This window comes from Penaeus vannamei, chromosome 15, assembly GCF_042767895.1.
Source record: "Penaeus vannamei isolate JL-2024 chromosome 15, ASM4276789v1, whole genome shotgun sequence".
In the NCBI taxonomy this organism is placed as follows: Eukaryota; Metazoa; Arthropoda; class Malacostraca; order Decapoda; family Penaeidae; genus Penaeus; species Penaeus vannamei.
Window position 1 is genome coordinate 34,966,815 of NC_091563.1, and position 20,000 is coordinate 34,986,814.

The 20,000-nt window shown below is 34.2% G+C and overlaps 2 protein-coding genes across 3 annotated transcripts in view; both read left to right on the top strand.

The window, feature by feature from the left end:
* LOC113803399 (tyrosine-protein kinase Src64B-like) overlaps positions 1 to 20,000 on the top strand; it is a gene marked incomplete in the record, with an annotated part of 222,744 nt that overhangs the window by 188,833 nt on the left and 13,911 nt on the right.
* Positions 8,717 to 20,000, top strand: part of LOC138864216 (proto-oncogene tyrosine-protein kinase Src-like) — a 15,626-nt gene continuing 4,342 nt past the window's right edge. The window contains exons 1-3 of one of the 2 annotated variants that reach the window (XM_070130698.1): positions 8,717 to 9,016; positions 9,213 to 9,338; positions 14,664 to 14,810. In XM_070130698.1, coding sequence (XP_069986799.1) covers positions 14,744 to 14,810 — 67 coding nt within the window. In that variant the 5' untranslated portion in view covers positions 8,717 to 9,016; positions 9,213 to 9,338; positions 14,664 to 14,743. The remainder of the gene's footprint in view (positions 9,017 to 9,212; positions 9,339 to 14,663; positions 14,811 to 20,000) is intronic. The other variant, XM_070130697.1, reaches the window with a different exon arrangement.

Below are 20,000 nucleotides of genomic sequence, written 5' to 3' on the forward strand. Positions count from 1 at the left end.
TGAAACCATCAAAAAATTTTTTATGATAACTTCTATGTTGGCAATATTTCTTTATTTTGAACCTGTAGGTGCTCATTGACAGACTAAGACATGACAAATGACTCATTTATATAGAATATGAAAATTTTAAAATCTCATTTCTAAAGCTTTATTTAATTTTTATGCTCTAAGTACCTCTCTGCTTTTTTGGATGATGCAGGCTGGTGTGTCTTTATTTCTTGCCAGAATATAGTACTCAGTAAATGTAAAATGTGCCAATCATGAATGACTACATTTAAAAGACCCCAAACCTAAGATTCAAGTTCTTAAAAGAAAAAGAAAAAAATACAGGATTATAGCCGAACATTGGCATTGGTTCTGGATACTATATTATCCTGTAGTCACCTCAAAGACAAGTTCTTAGAAGGAAAATGTAGCCCTACATTTTTGTTGTTACTAAAATAGTTATTACATTTATTGTAGGATTCTTTAAAATTGCATTTGGGGCCGATACTTTGAACGAAATGAAAGGTAATATCATTATGCTCTTTTACCATCACTATCCTTGTTTTCAGGCCATTTGTGGTAGGTGACTTGTATAGGGCCAGGTCAGACCTAACAAGTTTTACTTCTTTATGTTAATAATTACTTTTATTATGTTAGCATGAGTTTGTGTTCAGCTGTGAATACTCAAGCCAGTAGTTACTCTACAAATATGTAAGATTGAAGAAGATAATTTTAATAATTAAATTGGCCTAAAGTAGCTTGATATGGAATTATTCTAATGTTATTAAAGTTATCTTTCATTCAGTCTGTTGATTCAGGGAGTGGCTGGTGCAAATATTTATTACACAAATGTGAAGTTTGTCTACAGGTCTGTGTGTTAAAATGTAGACTGACCTGGCCTTTTATGCATTGATGCCATCACACTTGTACTAATACTTAAGGTTTTATTCATTTCCTCTGCTCCTGAAATTGCCAAGTTGAATATGATATTTTGAACTTTCCAGTTAGTAATCATTGGTTCAAAATTGTTTGTATGCTTCAGTACTTCAGCTAGTCAGTTATTGCACATATTGGGTTTAATATTATCTCTCAGAGAGAGTTTGATACATACAAGTAACTTAGATTAGTAGAACAAAAGTATTTATTTTTAATAAATGTGTTTGACTGAAATATAATGGTTGGCAAAAGTATGTGCCATAATGATAAGGTTTCTCTGTTACATTGATAATGTGTATATCATCCAGCTTCATACATCTAATTATGACACTGAATCCATTTGTCATTCGAATTGTGTCGGGTAACTAAAAACTTGCTCTTGAGAGGACATGAAAGACTAAATATTTCTTGTGAAAAAAGTGTGATTATAAACATGCCATCACCTCAATACATTGGCTAAAGAGATACTATATTTTCCTGCATACCAGATACCTCTTTTTTCATGAATCTGTAATCTCATTTATGTTTGTAGTAGAAAATGCTCTCTTGCTTTTGTTATGATCATAGTATGTGATTGAACAAGACTTTTATACTTTTTAACTTTTTTATAATGTAAGTAAGACATACAATAACAGTACACACATTGATGCTGTTGATGTCTGTTTCATAGTAATTAATACTGTATCAAAACAATAAAATGTGTTCGTCTGTTAATATTGTTTAATTTGAATAGTCCAGAGTCTTGCTTAGGAAAGAAGTAGATGGTAATTTCTTACTATTCAAATATGAGGAATGATATTACTTTTGCTGTAATTTATACAAACTGCTCTACCTATCCTGTAGTGCAGTGGTTTATAACCTTTTTAGATTCACGGACCCCTTTAAGAATCTGATGAAAGCTATGGATCCCCTTCCCCAAAAATATTCACACAAACACAACTTTGCATGCAATATGTAAAATGTACTTTATTTATTGAGATTTGTTTGTCTCATACATATATGAGACACAAAGTATTATTGATCTTTAAAGTAAACAATCTATAAACACAAATATGAAAGTTCTGTGGCGAAAAGGAGCAGAATCTGAGCAACCGCTTTATATGTCACTTTACGTAACAAGCCTCAGTAAAAAGAAAAAAAATTTTTTTTTTTACAAGAAAGGCGTATTTGCATATTAAATGAAAGTATTTAATCAACCATCAAACAAAACTGAAACCCGTTCACTTTAAAGTGCTTTTGAATTTTCGGAATGTGAGAGAACTAATCATTTCCTTATTTAGTCTTCTGACAGTTTATTAAACCCATTTATTGTTTTTTTTTTACAATAGTCTGATTCAAACTAGTGACGTGAATTATGCGCCAAGCTGGAAGCCCCATGGGAATTTTTCTGATAGCAAAGAAAAAGAAAAAGAATGAATTTTTCTAATAGCAAAGAAAAAGAAAGGAAAAAGAAAAAAAAAGAAAAAGAAAAAGAAAAAGAAAAGACTTAACTTGGCTTTTAATTTACATAATCTTGGTTTTACAATACTTTTTTAGTGTTGGTCGGAGACAGGTAAACACTCTATGGTAGTTACTTACATTTTAAAATGATTAGCTGAAATACATGGCACAGATCATCATAGGTTTCTACATTAACCCGAAATCCGTATGCCAAGGTGCAGGTTACCTGCTCGTTACCATGCCTGTTGTAATGGTCAGGTACCCTTATTAGCTTGACTGATTTGTGTGGCTTACGAATAGTACGATGATAATGATCATTAATGATTCTTATTTCTCGTAATCTGATAGTTGTAAGAGAATTAACTGAATCAAGGGGAACTGCATTCTATAATGGGTTATCGATAATGTTTTGTTTTGTTGAATCTTTGCTGGAATTCAGCCCACCGAAAATACGAAAATACGGAACAGGGGCCAGGTCACATGAAAGGGTAAAATCCTCAAAATTTCTGACATGTACTAATATTTACAGATATATACACTCCCCAATCCCTTGCCCGTTGTTGTCGTGGGGGGGCTTAGGAGACGGAGACTGAGACCCAATGCAGGGATCTCCCCTGCCTAGGGCCTCAGCCCTCGACTCAACTAATTTTGCATGGTCTTTTCCCCCTCCAGCTTTTGTCTTCATCCCTTCTCCATCCCCTTCTACTATCTACTTCCAAAGGTGTGAGAGCCGTGCTGAGAGGATGAAAGGCTGACCTTGTGCCAGTCCTGAACGGCCTGCGGGAACTATGGGCACGGTACTCCCGACTAATCTAGCCCTTACCTTTCACTAGCGATGGAGGTGGACCAGTTGATGCCTTTTATATAATCCAGGTTCCCCATGACCAGTAATGAAAATGTAATCCCTTTATTAGAGGCAATGAGGCTAGCCTCTTTATCAAATAGCCCCAACCCAGGCTCTCCTTTGCCACGGCTCCGAACACTGAAACTACTACCCACTCCTCAGTGCCTACTAGTGCATTACCCACCCAAGCAGATGATCAATCTCCAGAAAACATTCCTACCCACCCAATTTCCTCAAATTCATCAACTCTACCCCCGCAACCTTCATAAAGCAACCAATCCTCCCATATTATTACCTTGCAGCCTTATTCTCCATCATTCCGTCCCCGACCATCCACCACCACCAACCCTACAGATATCTTAAATACTCTGTTTAGCCCAGCTAAATGGGACCGATTTTTCGTGATCCCTTCTACAGCTCCTTACTCAGGCAACACTCTTCTCTTTCAGCAATGCCTCCAAAAACAAGTAGGCAGAGTCCCTTTCTATACCAGACGCGATCGCTCCCGTCTTGTAACAGTCAGATCAGAAACTGAATCTATAGCACTATCAAATTTTACTGATCATTCTGGCAACCCCATTCCTGCAGAACCTCATCCAACCCTTAATACCTGTACCGGAACTGTCTCTCTCTCCCCAGCAAAGATTGGTTAGACTGTGGAGAAGACTTATTAGGATGCCTCAAAGACCAAGATGTGGAATCAGTTCTTTGCTGCACCATTCCTTCTAAAGGTCAACGAAAGAATCCGACCAACATTGCCAAAATTACTTTCCGTATACATGACCTTCCCTTACGTATCTACATCGGTGGACAATCCCTCCCTGTTCGACCATACCAACCCCCTCCCCGTCAATGTCAAAACTGTTGGCGCTTTGGACATCCTGCCAAACATTGCCGTTCCACAGACCGATGTCCCATATGTGCCCAACCTGGTCATAACCGATCAAACTGCTCAGCACAAACACGAACATGTGCTAACTGCGGCGGCCCCCATAATGTATTTTATTGAGGCTGTCCCACTTACGAGTTTGAATCTGAGGTAGCAACTCTCAGATACAAAAATGGTCTCACTTTACGTGAAGCCAGACAGGAAGTCCGTCGACAAGGTTTCTCTCATACTCCATACTCTATTAACATCGTTCGCTCAGCCCCTCCCCCTCCACCCCAAGATGTCCCCATTTCCACTTCTACATTCTACATCCCTCAGACCAATTCCTTTGCCACTCTAAACCCAGACACCCCAATCTCAACCATAGCTCCAATCTCAACTACAGTCCCAACATCAACCCCTTTCCCTCCCCGCACTACCCGCAGTAGACAGACTAAATGTTCTAACCCTTCTTCCCCTACAGCACAATCACCTCCACCTACCTTTACCTTTATTCCTGAGACACCAGTCTCCTGTCTCCCCCCCCCCTCATATGAAAACCTTTATCCCACAAAACTCTCCAACCAACTCCATTGCAGAAACAATTACCTTCTCACAAAACTCTACAACCAATTCCACTGCAGAAACAATGGATGACATCCAAAGTTATATGCTTAAGACACAAGATCCCATAACTCATGCTCCTTCCACACTTGAAGTGGTTGCCGATATTCATACCCCTCCTACAAATATTCCCCCTACACCCCTTCCTCCTACTCCCTCTCAACACAACCTAACCCCCTCAATTCTGTCCACCTCCGATATCCATCCTCCCAATACCCATCCTCCTGATATCCATCCCCCTCTTACTCACAGCACCCCTACACCCCTTCCTCCTAATCCCTCCCAAGACAACACATGCCCTTCAACTCAAACTATCCATCCTTCCGATATCCATCCTCCTACCACTAATACTCCCCCCACATCTACCCCTCCCAACGCAACCCACACCCTTCAACCCCAACTATAAGCACATTCTCCCTTCCTCCCTCCCCTCTATCTTTTGCACTCCCTCCCGGATACACATGAGAATCACTCATGTCACAACAATGCCCTTCCCCAAATTCCCTACCTCCTCTTTCACACCCCCTAGCTCCTTCTCCTCAAGATTCCCCAATACGTTCCATATGCGATATCACTCATAAGCTATAGCTCTCCTACATTGGTCCTCTATGTAACGTCCCTCTTTCAGCTCCACACATTCTCTTGTCCTGTCCACGCTTTAATACAGCACGTACCTCTGCTTTTCCACGCCTATCCTCCCTTCGCCGACCTCCCAACATATCAGACATCCTTACAGAATCCCACACTTCTGCCTTGACAACCTGTTCTCCTTCCTCAGACGCATAAATATCCTTCACTTGATTTAACTCCCTTACCTAAACCACCATAATCTTTTCCCCATCAACCTTTCAACACTCCTCTAGATAGTTGACACATAACAACTATCACCTGACATCCCCTTTACTATACCTTCCTATAGTGCTATATGACCTTAGATGTCTAACACATTTACTTTAACCATTAACCATTACAGATATATATGAATTTCACTTCATAAGAAAAGGAGTTTAGTTTCACTAAGTTTAAACACTAGGAAACGCCCTATTTACGAAATTTACTTCGTCATTGTGTTGAAATCCGGTTGTTTTCCAGTTTTCCAAACTTTCCTGCAAGAGTACTACTTCAGAATTGAACCTTAATTATGATAGAAGTCAAATTACGGAACAAAATGTGCCCCGTATCAGTTCACTAAGGGACGCGTCATTTAGTTTCCAAATACGGAACGATACCGCGGTTGGTATGTATGAAGAAGACAATTTTGTTAAGGATTTTCCTGAACCACTAGTTCTTCGCCGACGCCATGGCTTTGGGTTATGATGGCTAATTTCCAACTATAACGAAGTTGCGTGTTTTCCATGCTATGGTATCTGTGTGAACCAGATATAATTGGACGTTCTCTTCAAGTGACAGTCGTGCCATTTATCTTCTTAAGTGAGCAAAATCATCTAACAGCGTGCTCTTTGTCTTGTGGTCTCGTGGCAGAGATCCGCACCGTCTGGAGGGAAAACGTTCGTTCTGGAGCTCGGGAGAGAAAAGGATTCAATATGTTGCATCATAGGTAGATTGATGACGTTTGATAGATTTCGATTGCCCGAGGATTACTCTATCTACTCTCTGAATAGCCGTCTCAGCTTCGTTTATGTCATTATCCACAAACATCGTGTGAATAAATGCTCGATTTTAAAATGTTTGCCACTTCTACATCTAAAAGAATGAATTCTAATATCAATTTATCTGATTGGTTCTGTACCAAGTATTTTCTTGATGGCATTTTTCAAGATACATTTCAAGTTCAACATCGGGAGAAGAGGGGCTACCGCAAAGCTGACTTAGCTGAAAGAGAGAACTCAAGCTCCAACATCTCCGAAAGGCGGTTCCAGTTGCAGAGAATGACAATAACAATGATAAGAAAATAAACTGCGAAAACGTAATATGAAGTCCACCTCAGTAAAACTTCTGAAGGTATGCTTCGCCCAGGCCCTACTTGCACAGCATGTATATCTTGCCTAGGGAATAAAGGAGACGCAAATCCTCCCTTTTCGTACTACGTTTCAGTTGTTTCAACTGGGCCTTTTCCAGGGCAAGAAGGGCCCTTATCCTCCGATCATGGCCTGGCGAGACGTTACCGTTTTTGTTGCTGGCTGTACTTTCCTGCAGAGAATAATAATAATAACTCAGGAATGAGTTTATCATCCCAACATTTACAAGGCTTCCCTAGTATAATTTTTAAGGCATCGCCTAAGAGATACAACTGTTCATTTAAACTACTCCATATGTAGCATACAGATTTCTGCAGGTCACATATATCAGGTGCTCCTTTAAAGTATTCTCCTATTAAAGAGCCATCTTGCTGATAGCCCAGCTATACTAAATTTGTGTTCTAGCGCTGGGTAAACTCACGTATGGCATTGTTCAACCTCCAGGATTCCATCTCCATAGCGCACAAGGGCGTCATGCACGGCAAAATCATGGGTGTGGGTGAAACCACTTGGAATGGGGACCAAAGGCAGTGCGACATGGATGCACTTATACAACTATAATATAAATATTTATTTGTTTATTTACTGATTTATTCATTTACATACATAGGATGATCTGAAAAAAATCTGTATGCTTTTTCAAGAACATATTGCTGTACTGTAGTTGAGAAAAGTTTAGCTGTCATAGATGATTAGAAGCCATCTGAATGTTGGAAAAAATATACCTGCATCATGAAATTCGTGCCAGGTATATGACGTAATCACCCCCCCCCCCCCGATCTTTGGTCAGGGTCGTAGGCTCAATTCAGACGGCTCTGTTAAGCTGCTGGAGACGGTTGCCGCTGGAAGGACAAAGCAGGATTCGGCTCCTTGTCATACCCCCTGAAAGAGTCAGAGGGGGTTGTCGAAGGGTTTAAGTAACACCATCTTCCCCAACGTCTGGCCTCTCGAAGCCCACGATCGCACTTCCATGGGTAAACATGTGTAGGGCGCGACCTTTTTTTGATTTATTTATTTATTATTATTATTGTTTTTTTTTTTAAAGATTTGTCAGGCATTTCTGGAGCGATTGAGAAGGAGCAACAGCGCTTCCAAAGGCCGAGGTAGTGGCCAAGAAGGTGTTTGCAGATCTTCCCAGAGACGCAGGATATGAATAATTTGTGTGTGTGTGTGTGTGTGTGTGTGTGTGTGTGTGTGTGTGTGTGTGTGTGTGTGTGTGTGTGTGTGTGTGTGTGTGTGTGTGTGTGTGTGTGTGTGTGTGTGTTTATGAATATATATAAATATATAAAGATATATATGAATTCACACACATATGCATATGTGTATGAATGTAACTGCTTGTCGACGGACGCTAGAAATTTCCGTGAGCCTGCAGGTGAAAATAAAGATGTGTGTGTGTGTGTTTATGTCGAATAATGATAACCATCGACAAGAAAAATGTCAGCAAAAGCGAACAACCGATGAACGAAAGAGGAAAAAAAATTGAATTGAGCGATATTGGATTTTGAACCTTGATAAATCATCGTGTATTGATCTTTTCACTAAAAACCGATGAGGATATATATTTTTAATATTGGAAAACAACATTTGGAAAACAATGAATTGCCTCTGTGCGGAGATCAGACTGAATCACATTCTAACTGTAATTAACTAGCTCTCACCACATAGGCCTATATGCGTAGCCCACATATTCGTTGTCATTGTGATATCCTGGACAAAACATGCCCTCTACGAAATACTTTACACTTTTCCTAATGTATGGCAAACCACCTTGACATTTATGCTAAACTGAGGGCTTTAATCGGAACGTTTAGAAACCATCAGATAGCGTGTCGTGTTTCTTACAACCAAATATGTACTATTCATGTTGCTTCAGAATGAAACGTGCTATTTCTGGAATCTCTTACGCATTGTCATGTCACCAGGGGCATCTTTGGTAATGATGTTGGTTCAGAGAACTGGATTATTTGAAGGATATGTCAGCCTGTATCATATTTGTTATCTTCCACATGTTTTACACCAGCACATCCGCTCTGCCTCAGCACTCCTAGTAACTTACGAATGCCTGTGCGAGTGGTACGTGTTTAGCTCTTGGTCCGGACTCCCGCAACATATACTAATACAATGACGGTTTTGTGAGATGGTTTCAAGTTCTGTTAAATCAGTGTTATTTGCAGCAAGTTTTGCGGTTACTATGTGTCTCTGAGGAATGATAATTCAGGCAAAAGAGAAGGAAATGATAGCATAACTTTTGTCAGACTGCATTTCTGCATTACGAAAATAATTTCGGAATAGAATTTAATGCAATTCAATGTGTATATGAACAAAACTCTGCAGCAGGTAAGCAGACAAATGTTACCTTAGATAGGTAGATAAAGATGCTGTCTATATATATATATGAAAATCGTGTGTGATACACTCCTGTTTCCTGTTTTTTTTCTCTCTTTTGAAAAGTGCCCTATCAGATACAGACATTGGCTGCTAAGGTTTGGAAATATAACTTACTGTAAGATTTGTTTCCATTGTGGTTATCTAGGAGAAAGTAGTATAGTGCGACCCCTAACTCTCTTACGTAGGAGCATTGTCCTTGCTGGACGGTGATCTCAGCCACGGTCTAATTCCATAGATCACAGGCCTGACATCTTTGACCTGCAACCATAAGGTGAGATATCTTCAACCTGCTTTCAGGTCTGTCTACCACCTGTATTCCATGGTTTCACGTGCCTCTGATAGTTACATGCAGGTACATACCTTGCCTAAGGGTGTCCCAGAGGTAGCTGTAATCAATGGTATCCTTATTCATACGAAGCAAGGCGAAAAAACCTATGCTTCACAACCGGATTGTGGGTTAGCCTCATTCCTAGGAGGTCTGTTTCCTGTAGCTGAAGGAAAAAAATGGAAGTTACGACTCTTCAGTGTACTTTTTGTGTAGATTTTGGCTTTTGACTGTAAGATGAGACGTAGCTTGCTGTGGCTAAGAATGGAAGTCCTTATCACATGTCATGGCTTATTGGAATTCAAGATAGAGATCGGTACAGCTGTGGCGGAAACATCCCTACCAAAATATATTATTATTACATGTGCGGTGAAAGTTGGACATAAACGTAGGGCTCTTATTTGTATTTATTATATCTATACTGTCTCAATTTATTTGTATGGAATGCTTGGAGAAACCCTTTACATTAATGAAAAAGTTTCCTATCTGAATCACGGGAATTGGGGGCAGCCGCGAGTTCCCATGTCCTAACCCAAACGTTTTTCACCGCGCTTGAACTTTACCATAACCAGAAACGAGAATAATCCGGAGAATTTACTTCAAATCTCTCTGCTCCGAGTTTTATGCAAGACACTGGAAACTGGCGAAGGCTGATTGAATTGAATGATGCAAATGTTTGCGAAAGACGACAATTTTGGCTTACAGGGAACGCAGATCTTGATGCGTCTCCGTCTCGATATAACACGAGTGGTAGGATCACAACCGCATTACAGTGAGTCTTTGAATGTATTTTGAATATCACTGACCGGAGGCCAATCGCTAGTTACAAAATTGTTTTTATAGGAGGGGTAAAGCCATTTTATTAACACAATCCATCTTTCTTAAAAGTTTCACCATACACGCGCACACACACACACACACACACACACACACACACACACACACACACACACACACACACACACACACACACACACACACACACACACACATATATGTATATATGTGTATATGTGTGTGTACATATGTATATATATATATATATATATATATATATATATATATATATGTATGTATATGTGTATATATGTATATATATTTATGCATATATTTACAAACATACACATACACACACGCACACACACACGCACACATACACACACACACACACACACACACACACACACACACACACACACACACACACACACACACACATATATATATATATATATATATATATATATATATATATATATATATATATATACATATATATATATATATATATATATATATATATATATATATATATATATATATATATATATACTGTGCATAAGAAAATAAAAGTAATACCATTACTGGGTAAGGAACAAAATACCAACTTTGATCATCATTTTTCTTCATAATTAGAATGACAGAGTGAAATCACCTGCTGCGTTACAAATTCAGAACATAAGTGCTCTTCTCTGAGACAAAGGAGTAGCGCGTAAACGAACTGTAGTTTTGAATAAAGGAAATTGAAAGGATGTGTCACTTCTTTTTTTTTTCTTGAAAGGATGTGTCACTTCCTTTTTTTCTTTTTTTTTCATCCTTTTTTTTTTTTTAATTCAAGCAACGGGGCTTTTGATCATACACGTACAATGCTTATTCCCAAATTTTATCTGGTAACGTTGCTGGACAGCCAATGATGATGTTCATATTGTGTTAATAAAGAGTTCAATATTTTTCTTTCACTAAAAGCCTGTAAGTTTACTACTTTCTTGCATTTCAGTGTTTTTCGCTTGTGATATATCATTGTAATTTTGAGTTTTCCTCATGAAATTATTTTTTGTTGTTTGTTTCTGTATCTTTTGTAGCCATTTTCAATTCGATTTACTTCATCTGAGAATGTTCCTTGATGAGAGTGGAAACCCAGGTTCAGCTATCTTTTGTACAGCTCAAAGTCATTTAGTATGCATTATTTTATTTGGCTAAATAAAGTATTTAGTATCAGAGTTGGTGATTAGCTAAGGCTCTCTAGGTTTTAAAATTATAGATATACGTTGACATTAATGAAGTGGCTAAAATAAAATCGAAACCCATGCTAGACTTATGATGAGATAACAAGTTGTCAGATCGAGATCAGTTCCGTAAAATGATATATAGAATGTTAAAAAACAAACAAACAGGATTATCATTCAACTGTTTTTCGATATTAAATATGAAATACAAAACGGAAAAAAATGCGTAAATAATGTAATACTATACTTTTGAGATCTGAATAATGACTAAGCGTGCAAGTTATAGAAATACGAGCAGGGTAAGATAAAAAAAAAGAGGGGGGGGGGCGTCCAAAAGGGGGGGGGGCCTGGGAGAAATAGGAGGCGAAATAAGGATGGGGGAGAGTGAAGTGGGAAACAAATGGATTGTGAGTTAGGAGATGTGGCTATGCGGCGAGAAAATAGTGATCAATGCTATGATTAGACATGAAGATAATTATCGATGCACAGTCACCAAGAATACTATCGATATATGTTTATTATAGTGAAAATGCATGGCAGGAAGGTCATGCTTTCTTCATTCATACATTGTGATTCGTAAATGCTGTTTAGTCTTAGTATTTAGTGCTTTAAAATTAATTGGTGGAGAGTGGTGGCTAATAGACCACCCATCGTCCCTCCTTCCTTCCCTCCCTCTCTCTCTCTCTCTCTCTCTCTCTCTCTCTCTCTCTCTCTCTCTCTCTCTCTCTCTCTCTCTCTCTCTCTCTCTCTCTCTCTCTCTCTCTCTCTCTCTCTCTCTCTTTAATGGAAACGGAATGACACCACTACGTAATTGATATGTATGAATAGATAGGATTAATATAAATAAATGTATACAACTTATATACTACTTGAGTATTAGAAATCAGAAGAAATAGAAATAGAAATGATAAAAGAGAAAATTACATAACAATTCTAGTTTTCAAGATAATTTAAAACTGAACAGATAAGAAATGTGTCATGTGATTTGTTGCCCATTTAAGTCTTGTCAGCTTTTTTCCTTCCCGGCAAACATGCCCCAAGTTTCTTTTTGTATCATAGCTTTATCCTTATCCTTAGAATTTAATATTTGTACATAAAGTCACATTAATTTTATTTGTTGCTTCTCGGATTTCTTCAGAGAAAAAAAAAAAAATAAAAAATGGAGCGACAGGGCGAAAATAAAGGAAAAAGTCTGGGGTTAAGATATACAGCTTATAGAATATGAAGGTTTCCCCCTTTCGTAATATGTTTTAAGTAATGAATCCCGTCCTTTGATCTATTGCTACAATTCCGAATAAAGAACATTGTTTGTGATTGAATTTACGTGTGTTGCATTTACTATTATTGTAATTTTTGTTTTGTATTATGTCAGTCCGAAGTTTTATAAGCCAGTAACATTAAAATGACAGAGAATCCGTTCCCAAAAAGCAAAAGCAAACTAAAAGAATTTTCCTGTGTCGGGTCCCTTTCCGCTGGCATTCTGTTGTCTTCTGTGGCATGTAAACTTTCAGCTTTACAAAGAAAACATCGATATGCTACACTGCCTACATGCTCTATATACTACTCAACAACTATACTACTCCAAACTAAACTAAACTTAAAGTTTAAAACTGTAAGTTTAATTTAGTTCTAGAGTTTAGAGTGGGGCACACCAGCACACATCAAAACCTTCTAAGGCGCCGTATTGTTTTGAAAGATAAGACGCTTCCTGATTGGTCGTCCTCCAGCGTGCGACTGCAAAGAAGCTCTGATTGGTTTCCGGCAGCAGGCGCCTCTAATAGTGGCAATATTTACAGGTCTGCGAAAGCAAAACCGTAGTAGCATTTCTGCCGTTTTCTAAACGTTAGATGATAAGAAAACAGATATAAATAATAAAATTGAACCATTCACATAAACGGATGAATGTTAGATTACAGTTACAGTGTGTAGGGTCAGATTCTGATGAGTATAGGATTCCCTGCGTTACTTTCTTGTCCATTGCAATGCATAAAGTAATATACAATAAATGCACTCTTAAGCAAATGATGTAACCATTCAACAACATAAAGTGCACCCGCATCTCTTTATATAACTTAAGAAAATGCGACACTGAACCTGTGAACTTGATTTACCTAAAAAGCACACGACTATTCTTAGTGATGCAGGGCTGGAGGTTTAAAGTCACTCTCTGGGACTGTGGCTCTTCCTTTGTTGATGCCAAGCTGGAAGACCCATCTTGAGTGACATCGGCTTAAATTTCTGCTGAGAGGGCGTTCAATCTGCCACATGATATCAGTTCATACCAGGATGGTTATTGTTTTGATTGCGTTGGTTAGTCTGTTTGTTCGGGGGTTGGCAGGATAATTCAAAAGGTTAAGAAAAGATTATCCTGAATATTATTATATTCATAAAAGAAGCACTTATAGAGCAACCTCCTCCAAAGCAATATGGTCACTGATGCAATAAGAATATTCACTTATAAACAATTACATTAAAATCACCTCTTTCCTAAGCATACTGGACAAGTTCTTAAACATAACGTCCTTGGTGAAGGAAGTAAAGGTAATGATAATTATAGTCCGTCACCATCGAAGTTAGGCCAAGACACACCTCTGGTAAAAAGTCATAAAATCTGTTCATAAGTTTTTGAGATATCCTGCTCACCAACCAACAAACTAACTACCAACGCTTTTAAAGACTTAACCTCCTTGGTGGAGGTAATGATAATAATAATAATATTATTATTATTATTATTGTTAATATCATTACTATTATTATTATTGCTATTTTTGTTATTGTTATGATACTATTATTGTCATGTTTATGATGATGATAATGATTATTATTGTATGTATGTTTATGTACACACACACACACACACACACATATATGTATGTATATATATATATATATATATATATATATATATATATATATATATATATATGTGTGTGTGTGTGTGTGTGTGTGTGTGTGTGTGTGTGTGTGTGTGTGTGTGTGTATGTATATATATATGCATATATATGTATTTATATATATATGTATGTGTGTATATATGAATATGCATATATGCACATACATACATACATACATACATACATATATATATATATATATATATATATATATATATATATATATATATATATATATATATATATATGTGTGTGTGTGTGTGTGTGTGTGTGTGTGTGTGTGTGTGTGTGTGTGTGTGTGTGTGTGTGTGTGTGTCACATACACATGTATATAGATACCCATTTTCTAACAAACCAAAATCTATTTTCAGGCTTTTCCAAAGATCTGCATTAATGACTGAACGAGGCCGACACGCTCCTTAGCCGAAGCGTCACGGGGACACGAACCAGAATGGGGAACAAGGTGTTTAAGAGAAAGAAAGCAGCCTTCAGCGAGCCAGACACCACCCAGGAGGATGGTTTGTATTAGCACTAGCGTTGGTTTGTGTTATCATTGCGGTGTGGAAAACGCAGTAAGGAGGGCAACGATGACGAGAAAAAAATATAATGGCTGTAATAACGATGATGATGATAATCATGATAACAATAGTGAAGGTGATAATAATGGTAATGGTGATAATGATAATGATGGTAATAATGAGGATACTAATATTGATAAAAATCATTAATGATAATGATGGTAATAATGAGGATACTAATATTGATAAAAACACATTAATGATAATGATGGTAATGATGAGGATACTAATATTGATAGAAATACATTAATGATAATGATGGTAATAAAAAAAAAAAAAAAAAAAAATATATATATATATATATATATATATATATATATATATATATATATATATATATACTGGTAATAATGAAAATGTACTTGTAATAATAATGTGAATAATCGTGATGATGATAATGATGACATAATCATAATCATAATAGTAATAATGATAATAATAATAGCATCCATAACGAAAGTAATAATAATAACATTTATGAAAAAGTGATTACGATAATAATGATAAAAACTATATTAATGATTATGATAATGATAATAGTAATGATAATAATAATGAAAATAGAAATAATGATAAAAATAGCAATGGAAATAAAGATAAGGATAACACAATATAATAATCATAAAGAAATAACAATGATAATAATAATAATAGTAAAAACAATAACATGATATCAATAATTATAATAATGATCATGAAAATGAAAATGGTGATAATAATGAAGATATCACGAATGAAAATGCCGATAGAATGCAAAAAATACTAATGGTGATGAAAATGGTGATGATGAGGATTGTAAAATATAGTATAGCATGAGTAACAGTGATATCAGTGATAATACTGATAGTAACGAAGATCATGATACTATGAATTACAATGATAATGATGTGGAGGTTGTTATTAGTAATATCAACAATAATAGTGATAATAAAGATAATAATATTGATAATGATAATAGTAATGATAAAGTTAAAAGTGATGATAAAGTTAATACTAATGATAATGGTAATGACAATGGTAATGCTAATAATAATAACAACAATAATGATAATGGTGACATTGATAATAATGATAATGATAACGATAACAATAATAATGATATGCATTATGATTATGATGAGTGATAATGATAATGATAATCATAATAATAATAATAATAGTAATTATAATGATAGTAACAATAATAATAATAAGGATACTGGTAATGATAAAATATATAAAAATATCAATAACTTTAATAACTTACTTTTATTATTTGTCTCCATTATTGTTACTATTATTATTACTTTGATATTAACAATTATTATTACTAACCTTTTTATCATTGGTATTATTATTATTATTATCATTATTATCAGTATCATTATTATTATCGTTACTATTATCATTATTATTGTTCTATTTATTATTATCATTATCATTATCATTGTCATCATTGCTATTATTATTATTGTTATTATTATTATTATTGCTATCATTATCATAATCACTTTTATTGTTATTGTTATTATTACTATTTGTTAATATTATCACCATTACCATTACTAGTAGTAGTAATAGTACCAGTAATAGTGGTAGTAGAAGCAGTATTACCTTTGTCATGATCATTATTATCATAATCATTATCACTTGTTATTACTATTATAGTTTTATAGTATTTTAGTTATCATTTTTATTGTTATTATTATTATTATTATTATTATTATTATTATTATTATTATTATTATCATTGTCATTATCATTATCATTATTATTATTATTATTATTATTATTATTATTATTATTATTATTATCATTATTATTATTATTGTTATTATCATCATTATTATTATATCTGTTATTATTGGCATTGTTATTTTGATTTTGATTTTTGATTGTTATTGTTGTCATCAATTCTTCTTCTTATTATTATTAATGATAATATTACTTTTTTCATTATTGCTATCATTATCATCATTACTATCATCATCATTATTGTTATTCTTATTATTGTTATTTTTGTAATTACTATCCTTTTTGTTATTCTATTATTACTTATATTATTATCCTTTTAGTTATTGTCATTATTTTCATCATATTTATTATTATCAACTTTGTTGTGATAATTATTGTCTTTATTTTTATCAGTTCTGTTATCATTATTATCTTTATTATAATTTTCATTTTTATTATCATCATCGTTTTTATTTATTATTATTTATTATTATCATTTTTGTGATTTTTATTATTACATTATTATTACCTTTAGTATTATCATCATTGCTATTATAATTTTTATTATGATTATTATGATTATTATTATTATTACTATTATTATTATTATTATGTTAAGTATTATAATTGTTATGGTTATTATTATTATCATTATTATTATTATATTATCATTATTATTGATAATTATTGATTATCACTATAATCATTATTTTATGTTAGTGTTATAATCATTATATTCATCATAATGATGATTATGACTATATCAGTGATGATATACTCTGTAATCTATATTATGCATATCGTTATTGTTATTATTCTTATTATCATTGCCATCATTATCATTATTATTATTATAACTAGCGACTGCTGTTTCCATCTCCATTATTATCATTATCAATATCTTTCTCTTCTTCTTATATTAATAATGATAACAATAATGATAATGAAAATAATAATGTTAATAATGATGATAGTAATGATACTACTACTACTACTAATGATAGTGATAATAATGATAATAATAATAATAATAATAATAATAATAATAATAATAATAATAATAATAATAATAATAATAATAATAATAATAATAATAATGATGATAATGATGATGATGATGATGGTGGCAATGATGCTACTACTACGACTAATGATAGTAATGATAATGATAATAATAGTAATAATGATGATAGTAATAATAATGATGATAATGCTGCTCCTGATGATGATACTACTACTACAACTTGTACTTGAAGTAGTACTACTAATGATAATAGTAATGATGATTATTATCATTACTGTTATCATTATTACGAACATGATTCTCATTCTCATTGTTAAGGCTATTATTATCATCGTAATTATTTTTACTACTAGTACTGTCATTTTTATGAATGTTATCATCGTCATTATTGTCATTATCATATTATTGTCACTGTTATTGTTATTAGCATTATGATGATTATTACCACTACAAATGTTATCACAACTTTTTGTTATAATTATCTTAATATCTTAATCATTAGCGTTATCATGGATATTATTATTAGCATTATTATTAGTTATCATCATTATGATTATTATAAATATTTTTTATTATGATTGTCATTATCATTACTATTATTTTCATTATTATTACTTGCTTTATTATCATTACTTTCATATCGTATCCAGACATTCTACAAGTGATTTTTGGCTTTGTTGATTCCATATATTTAATCCCAATATCGGATCCTTCACAAATATTTTAGTGTATAATTTCAGAGCAAACCTTTCACAACCGCTCATAATGTCCAAAATACTCTACTTTTTCCCTCCCAGACAATAAAGAACAGATATTTTGCACTTATCAATCACTGTTCTTTGTATAATTCTTTTAGAGGGTCTTTTTCCTGAGCAGCAGAAATTGCTTCTGTTTTTAGTTGCGTTTAGTTTTTCTTTTCTTTTTCTTTCTTTCTTTACCGCATCTGTTCCTATATTTGGTAATCTATAGTTTCACCTTTCATGTCCCTGGTAATTTTTCCTTTCATCTCCGAGCTTGTTACATTTTGTTTACACTGCATTTCTCATTCATATTTCATTATTGTTACTATAATGATGTTGATAATGATAATAATGATGATAGTGGTAATAATAATAACAAAAGTGATAGCAATAATAAAGATAATACTGATGATGATAAAAAATATAGAAATAAAATAATAATTAGCATAATAATAGTAATGGTAATGATGTTGACAATAATGCTTCTATAATGACAATAATTATAACGATGATAATAAAAATAATGATAATGATGATAACCATTATTATTGTCATTATTATTGTTATCATCATCAATATTCGTATTAACACACCATTATCTTTGCCATTTATTATTGTTACTTTTATCAATATTATTATTATCATCGCTAATCCTATTATTATTATTAAGCTCATTAACAGTTGTTATTCTTGTTATTACTATAATTTGATCATTATTGTTATTATGATAATTACTATTGTCATATTCGATAATTTTACACACACAAATTAAAGATATTTTCCTAAATTACTGCTGCCAATTTGACAAGATCAATTCTTATACAAATGATAACATCGGTTTGGTATTTGAAGGAAATCTTGAGAAAACCCAATGTTGACTTACATAAATTTAATGTAGGTAGCATGACTTAATGGTCTTAAGGCCCATGGGGTGGATTGTATTTATTCCTGTTGAGTGTGTGCCGAAGATACAATTCCTTTTTATTCTATAAGCATATAATAAGAAGGTGGCCTATCATAATGTACATCTTAACAATAAACAGGATTTTTTTTTTCTTCAACTTAATGAGAGTCTAAACTTAAATGGGATTGAAAGACTCAGCTCCCCGCCCCCATTCCCCTGGTATCTTCTTCCCGTTATTTACTTGGACGAATAAGTAATCCTTTCCTTCTAACTCACAATTTTCCTTTTCTATGCTTTGTTTTGATCGTCTATTCCCAATTCATTCCTTGGAACACTGGGAATTGTCTCTTTTGACTGATTATGTATCGTAAAAAAAAAAAGAGTCCATTCTCTGTCCTTGTCTCTCCTTGCTCTGTTCTGCATCTGCCTGTTGTTCTGCCCCCACTGTTTGACAAGACGTCCTTATGTGCAGCTATTCCTTGCAAGGGCGTTGGCTTGCTTAGGCCATAGAATTGTCAAAAGAGAAAATAGAGTGAACACTTGCGTCTGCTGAAGGAGGAAGGCAGCTGCTGGGCCCTTAGTGCGAAAGAGGGAACCATCCGGCCTTGAGCATATCGTTGACTATTATGATTAATTCTGTAATGATCATACTAATTCTGATCATTATTTTTTTTATCACTTCCGTTGATATCATTATGATTACTATTATTATAATTACTTTTATTAATATCATCATTATCATTATTATT